Genomic DNA, 6503 nt, shown 5'->3' on the forward strand with positions numbered 1-6503 from the left:
AAGCGCTGACATAGACTCAAAATTACGTTTGTGTCAATAAAAACCACCAGCTATGCAGATTTGTTTAATCTTTGACTTCGCACATTTTTAACATATTACAGAAGCAATTTTATTTTACCTATCAGGGGTTGATCTAGAATTTGGGGAATACAAAATGTACTATACTACCAATTATGAAATTCAGGGTAAATTAAGTGCCGCAGTGCCTTTAGTTACTCTTTAAACTTAAACATTTCATAGCTTTCTTTGCTGAAATTCTTACATATTTCATCAAATTTGGGTGTTTTCCCTTGTTTTTCAGAATTTTCACCTGTTTTATGGGACTTTTTCTTGATGGAGAATTTGTTTTTATTCAAAAGGGGAAAAACTCCAATCAGCGGGGAATACTACCTAATTTCGGTAGTAAAATCGGTCTAGTTTAACCTCTGCTGATATATTATTTGGTTGTTTGCCAGGGATCAAGGATAATTAAATATATCAACAACTGCTACATGCTTTATATGTGTTCAGTATTAAAAATATCGATAAAAAAGGCCAAGACAAGTCGAGATAATTCCATTTAGCCCCATAATCTTTGAACAAGCGAGCTAAATACCTACCACCACTGCTTTGAGGACTTCATTGGTAATGGATGGCAGTACCCTTTCGTCGTAGTCCATTCCAATGTTTGTGTAGATTTTAGGAAGACTGGAACTCAATGGCCGGAACAAAATTCTCAGAGTAATGTTAACATTTTGTAAATCTGCAAAAAAGGAAACAAATGTGATGAATGTCATTACGTCGAAGAAATTGGCTGAAAATTACATTACATTACAATCCATAATATTGGGGGACTGGAATCTCATTGTCAATTTTATATTTAGCACATATATTTATATGGATGCATGAGGATTTAAAATATAACTACAACAAACATCAGCCTACTTTCCTTAGTTCCATTCTGAAATATAATCATTACACTGCTTTGAAAAGCTTTACTATGTTATATGGGACAATTCTAATATTCAGATTTAGAAATTACTATAAATTTTTGTTCAGAGTACTTATTATATACTACTTAAGTATGTTATTATTTATTTTGGGCAGTCAAACAGTACTAACCTTTGCTTCCTGTAACCACAGCTATATTCCTTGGCTTTGAACGGATATCAAATATGATGGGTTTCTGTACCCATGGAATCATAAAATGTGTTCCTTCTCCTACAACTTTTTCCTGGACTCCTCTAAATCTGTCAAATATCACAGCTCTATGTCCACCGTCAACTGAAACAATCAAATTTGCATTCAATTATCAACAGCTTCAGTGAGAGGTTTAATTTTTGAATTTAAAAAAAAATCTCATTTTTTCATGTATATATGTCTGTAAGGTAGGCATAATTACGTGTCAAAATTATTGTCTGCATCAAAATCTTAGCAGATTTCCCTACAATTTTTCAACTGGGTCCAGCGTCCATTGAATTGGGAATTTCTACGCGACAAAATGTGACATTGGGAAAAACAAAAAATAGTGAAATTAATTGATACAAATTTCAGATTTCCTTTGATAAATATTGCCTTTATATTATTTTTGATTTCATTTCTTTATCAAAATTGCCTTAATATAGGTCTTTGTACATGTTTATAAAACATACTTAATCATTCAAAAGCGACTTCAAAATTGGGAATTTTTCAGTGGCCAATTGGTAATTTTCACAAGACTTTTTAGGGGAATTAATTGGTCCTTTAAAAGGACCCCATTTCTATTGTAGGAAAATCCCTGCTTAGTGACATCAAATACTGTGTCAGAAAATTCAACATTTCATATATATGTACAGTAGTAGTGCGCTCTGGACTTGCAGCAGACATCAAGTTTGGTGTCATTGCCAGAGGAAACTCAAGCTACATGTAGTATTTCCAATGTGCGAGGCAAGTTTGAGTATTCAAACAACAATTCAGTTTAAACATGTTCCATGTCAGAGGTGGGAAAATCGGAAAGCACAGGTATTTGTCGCGCCAATAACCCAAATTGTGCAATACATTTTCTCTGGGTGGTTGTACAAGGTACGACACTAGTTTCCTACCAGCTCATTTCATCAAAATATACATGTAATTATATATAACTGCATGAAAATTGGTTGCATTTCAACAAAGTTAGTACAGATAGATTTAAAAGAGAGTAGGTCATGACATTTTAAGGCCTATACTATAGGTAAATTAGAAGCAAACTTTATAGTATATCAGGTCCTTGGGAAGTTGGGACCCACTGGATGGGGTCTTCTGGAACTTAAGAAGTTTTCTGAAGTTATTAACAATTTGACCTCTATGACCTTGAAAATATGTAGGTCTTTTGTGGGAGGAAATTATATGGCACTCAATAGCAGGTACGTACCTTATGGCCAATGAAGAGTACCTTAGGACTGTTAAAGCATGAGCAGAAGATTTGTAAGGAACTCTGAATTTTTTTGGTCTGGGACGTCCTTAAATATAGGTCAAGGTCATTTACATGACTCAGGAAATATACAACTATTTTCTAGGTACCATATGGCAAAACATCAGGCCTCCAGAACTTGGGAAGAAGATTCTTGAAGTTTTAAAAGTGACATCACAATAAGTGTTTCACATTATGAATGAATGAGGGTTGAAAGGAAACCTCAATCTATTGTTAACAGTATGGATTGGATATATATATATACATAAATTTATACACCATATATGATTCGACATGCACACACACACGCCTGTAAAAAACTTTCGGTTCCCATGTGAATGCACCATGACTGAAAAAGAGAAGGAGGGTCAAATGGACAAAAGAAACCTCAAATTTCGCTATAGGGGAGCAACATGGCAGATGAAAACTGATTATGCAACAAAAACCAATTTCTGCAGCAGTCAGGATGGATACGTACTTTAAAGTAAGCTAATTAACTAAAATATATGTTGACTTGTTGTTTACGATAATATTGTAACGTGCATCGGGGGTACAACAGAGGGGTCACCCATCCAAGAGGTGACCATGCTCGACGTTGCTTAACTTCAGTACACAGACATGACACTCAACCGCACAGCCACAAAAGCTAGCTATATATATATATAGCTATTGGACTATGCAGCTAAAATGCCCATATCCATGAACCATCACAATATGACCATAGGGTTTATGTTTCGGGATTTTGATTAAGGTATGACATCACTTTTTCATAATATTACTGAATTGACTTTGAGCTATTAAATAACACCTGCCACACCAACAAAAAAATGCAACACAGAAAATAGGTAATTGAATATATATACACATGTGTAACAAGTGCAATCAATAAAACAAGAGGCCCAATTGATCTGTATCCTTAACCTGTTATTCAATTCATTGAGGTTTTACATAATTAGCAAAGTTGACACTTGTGACATTGAGTGTTTGTAGGCAATTTTCTTTTAACAAACTATGCTGGACTTCGCTAATTACAGGAAGCAATTGGTTCATTGTGATCAGGGTATTTTTGTTTACCAGAGGAATCAAAACGTTTGTTTGGCTTCATACCATAGTCGACAGGCAATTCGTGTGTTTCAACAGATGTGACCTTAAATATGGGTCAAGGTCATTTCTGTTCACAAATTTTGTTGGGCTTCATCAGCGGTACCAGCCAATATTGAGAGGGCAATGTCAAGGTGTTTCAACAAGTTTGACCCCTTTGACCTTAAATATGGGTCAATGTAACTTCTATTTTTTGGACTTTGATTCCAGTACTCTTGGTTATTGATCATGAGGAAATGTTCCCAAAATTTGACCACTGTGACTTGAAAATAGGCAAGGTAATTTTTCTTTCATAAGTTTCATACTTTGTGTTGATCCCAGGAATATATCAGCCAAATATCTTTATTCTCATCTGTCCTCGAACCCCCTATCCTGGAATAACTTTTTAAGATTTTAGAATTTTACATGCAATTTCCTGCATTCTGAGCATCTAGTGTAGTTTTTTAGGCAAAAGTTGACAGATGAACGAAAGCCCTATCCTGTACCATACGACAAGTTCACTTGCACTTTGTGCCATTTGGCTAAAAACCTGTGACATACACTAACTGACAGACTCCATTCGACTGCGCCACTCTGACAGTAGGCCTACTTTTTACATGTCGTGATGTGGGCGAGTTGACTTACCACCTACATTTGCATCTTCTCTTCATATGTAGACACGTGAAATATAATCAATGCAAACAACTAGTAATGAACCATAAATTGCATATTTTAAGTCAATTAAATGGAATATGTTATTCGCAAGTTTTAAAGGAAAGGAATTATTTGTATTATTTCATCAGAAAATTCTCAAAAGAAAAATACATTACCGTTGTAAAGTGCAGTATTCACAACACTTGCTCCGACTGCTAGGCCGATGCCGAGAGTGCTTAAGGCGTTAAATAACTTTGACATATTAAGGAATAACTGTTTGAAATATTAACTATCGATGATCTATACGTTGTGATTTGGACTGGCAAATCGTCTGTGCACGGCAAAATTGAACGAATAAGTTTATGATGTAAGATGACGTGTCCGCATGGCTTCCAGGGTCGTCCTGAAGGAAAATAATAGAAAAATCAGTTGACGGTGTTGCATGTGATCCGGATTTAATTATCTACTACGAAGAATTTATAACACCTTACATGCTGATCTGGTTTAAATGACATTATGCAAAAAGACATTTAAATGTAAATTTAATAATGGTTACAGTATATACCACTTAATGATTACGGTTGGAAAATTACCATTCTGACAGTATTAAACTATCCGGATATCTACGTCCAAAATTTGGGCTATGTAATATATTAGTTCCAGTGCGAAGGAACCGGAAGCAGTACAGTCGCATGCGCACGTGTCTGACGCAAAAACGTGGTTTGCCTGTGTAACAACTAATTTTAGAACGTACTTCCATATATTTCACAACAACAAAGCAAAAGCGTACAGGTAAGCACACAGTATGCACACCCGAAATTTATTTACTTTTGTGGCTATGTATATTCCAAAATAACTGTTACACATAATAGAAAACGTGTAATATTTCAGGTTTGTTTTGAAATGTTGAATCGGGGACGGGGGTAATATTGCCGAATCGTGGAAATCGAAAGTTACCTTGCTTTGTTGCCTCTACCTTCGACACGATTTCAGTTATTAGAAATACAGGCGTTTCTTTATAATTATTACGATTTGCATTTTGCAGAATTTTAAAACCTTTGTTAGAAATGAAGAGATGGTCAGCCAGCTGTGGCAGTGTTGAAAGATTGTATACAGTACTTGTGAAGTTGTGGACATGATATGATGTTTTAATCAAATAAATTTAAAAAACATATTTTAAGGGAATAAAACCTGTTTGAAAATATTTAAAAACTTTATCCCGGGGGAAAAATAAAAAAAATCTTTATTAACTTTTTTTTTGTTTTTTTTGGATTTTTGGCAAAAAAAAATTTTTTTTTGGGGTTTCTTTTTTTGGGCCAACGGGCAAAAGGGGGGGGGGGGGGGGGGGGGGGGGGGGGGGGGGGGGGGGGGGGGGGGGGGGGGGGGGGGGGGGGGGGGGGGGGGGGGGGGGGGGGAAAAAAAAAAAAAAAAAAAAAAAAAAAAAAAAAAAAAAAAAAAAAAAAAAAAAAAAAAAAAAAAAAAAAAAAAAAAAAAAAAAAAAAAAAAAAAAAAAAAAAAAAAAAAAAAAAAAAAAAAAACCCGGGAAAAAATAAGGGGGGTTTAATGATTAAACCGGCCCCTGTTCCAGTTTTTTGAATTTTGAAATCAGGAGGTTTGGGGGCATGGGGGCCCGGATTTTAAAAAGTTTAAAAAGTTGGTAAAAATGACGCTTTTAAATTTAAATAATGGGAAAGGGCCCAAAAAGGGATAGGGGGAAAAAAACCATTCGGCATTCCTTCCTTCCGTCCCAGGGCAAAAATTTTATTCAAACAACATACACGACATCTCCCGGGGTTCCGAACCCACATTTTAAAGCAATAAACACAGAAACCAACCCAAAAGGGATCCAGGGGAAATAACGGATTTAAAAAAACTTTACCAACAGAAAAAACGTGGGTAAAACGACAATCCAAAGGGGAAACATTTAAAAGTGATTCAGTTAAAATAAAAAAAACGGTGTTTTTTTTTAAAAAAATTTTACATTGGTTTTTATTTTTAAACCAGTAAAAATTTAATTTTTTTTTAAAATTTTAACTCGTTTGAAAAAAGGTAAAAATTTTTTTTAATAAAGTTATTATAAGGACTTTTTTAAAAAAAACATCTAATTTTTAGAATACCGGGTTTAGTTTTTACTTTGATAATATAAATGAGGTTTTTGAAATAGAAAATTTTTTAAATGTTTTTTAGAAAAAAAAGGATATTTTTAAAAACTTAAATTTGCCCAAAAAACCTTGTAAAATAACTTTCCATTTGATAACGTGAAAGGTATAAAGACAATTTTATATAAGCATTTTTTCTTAAAAATCAAAAATTTAAAATGAAAATTTTTTCATGGGAAATTTTTTATTTTCCTTTTACAATT

General features: G+C 34.1%; 1 protein-coding gene across 1 annotated transcript; it reads right to left on the reverse strand.

The window, feature by feature from the left end:
* Positions 1 to 572: 572 nt before the first annotated feature.
* Positions 573 to 4553, reverse strand: LOC117318589 (prohibitin-like). Its single transcript, XM_033873555.1, has 3 exons — positions 4318 to 4553; positions 1102 to 1263; positions 573 to 742 (listed from the first exon to the last, which is right to left on the reverse strand). The coding sequence occupies exons 1-3, from the start codon at positions 4400 to 4402 to the stop codon at positions 588 to 590; spliced, it is 402 nt and encodes a 133-aa protein (XP_033729446.1). The 5' UTR covers positions 4403 to 4553; the 3' UTR covers positions 573 to 587.
* Between the last annotated feature and the right edge of the window lie 1950 nt (positions 4554 to 6503).

Source organism: Pecten maximus, unplaced genomic scaffold (genome assembly GCF_902652985.1).
Source record: "Pecten maximus unplaced genomic scaffold, xPecMax1.1, whole genome shotgun sequence".
NCBI lineage: Eukaryota > Metazoa > Mollusca > Bivalvia > Pectinida > Pectinidae > Pecten > Pecten maximus.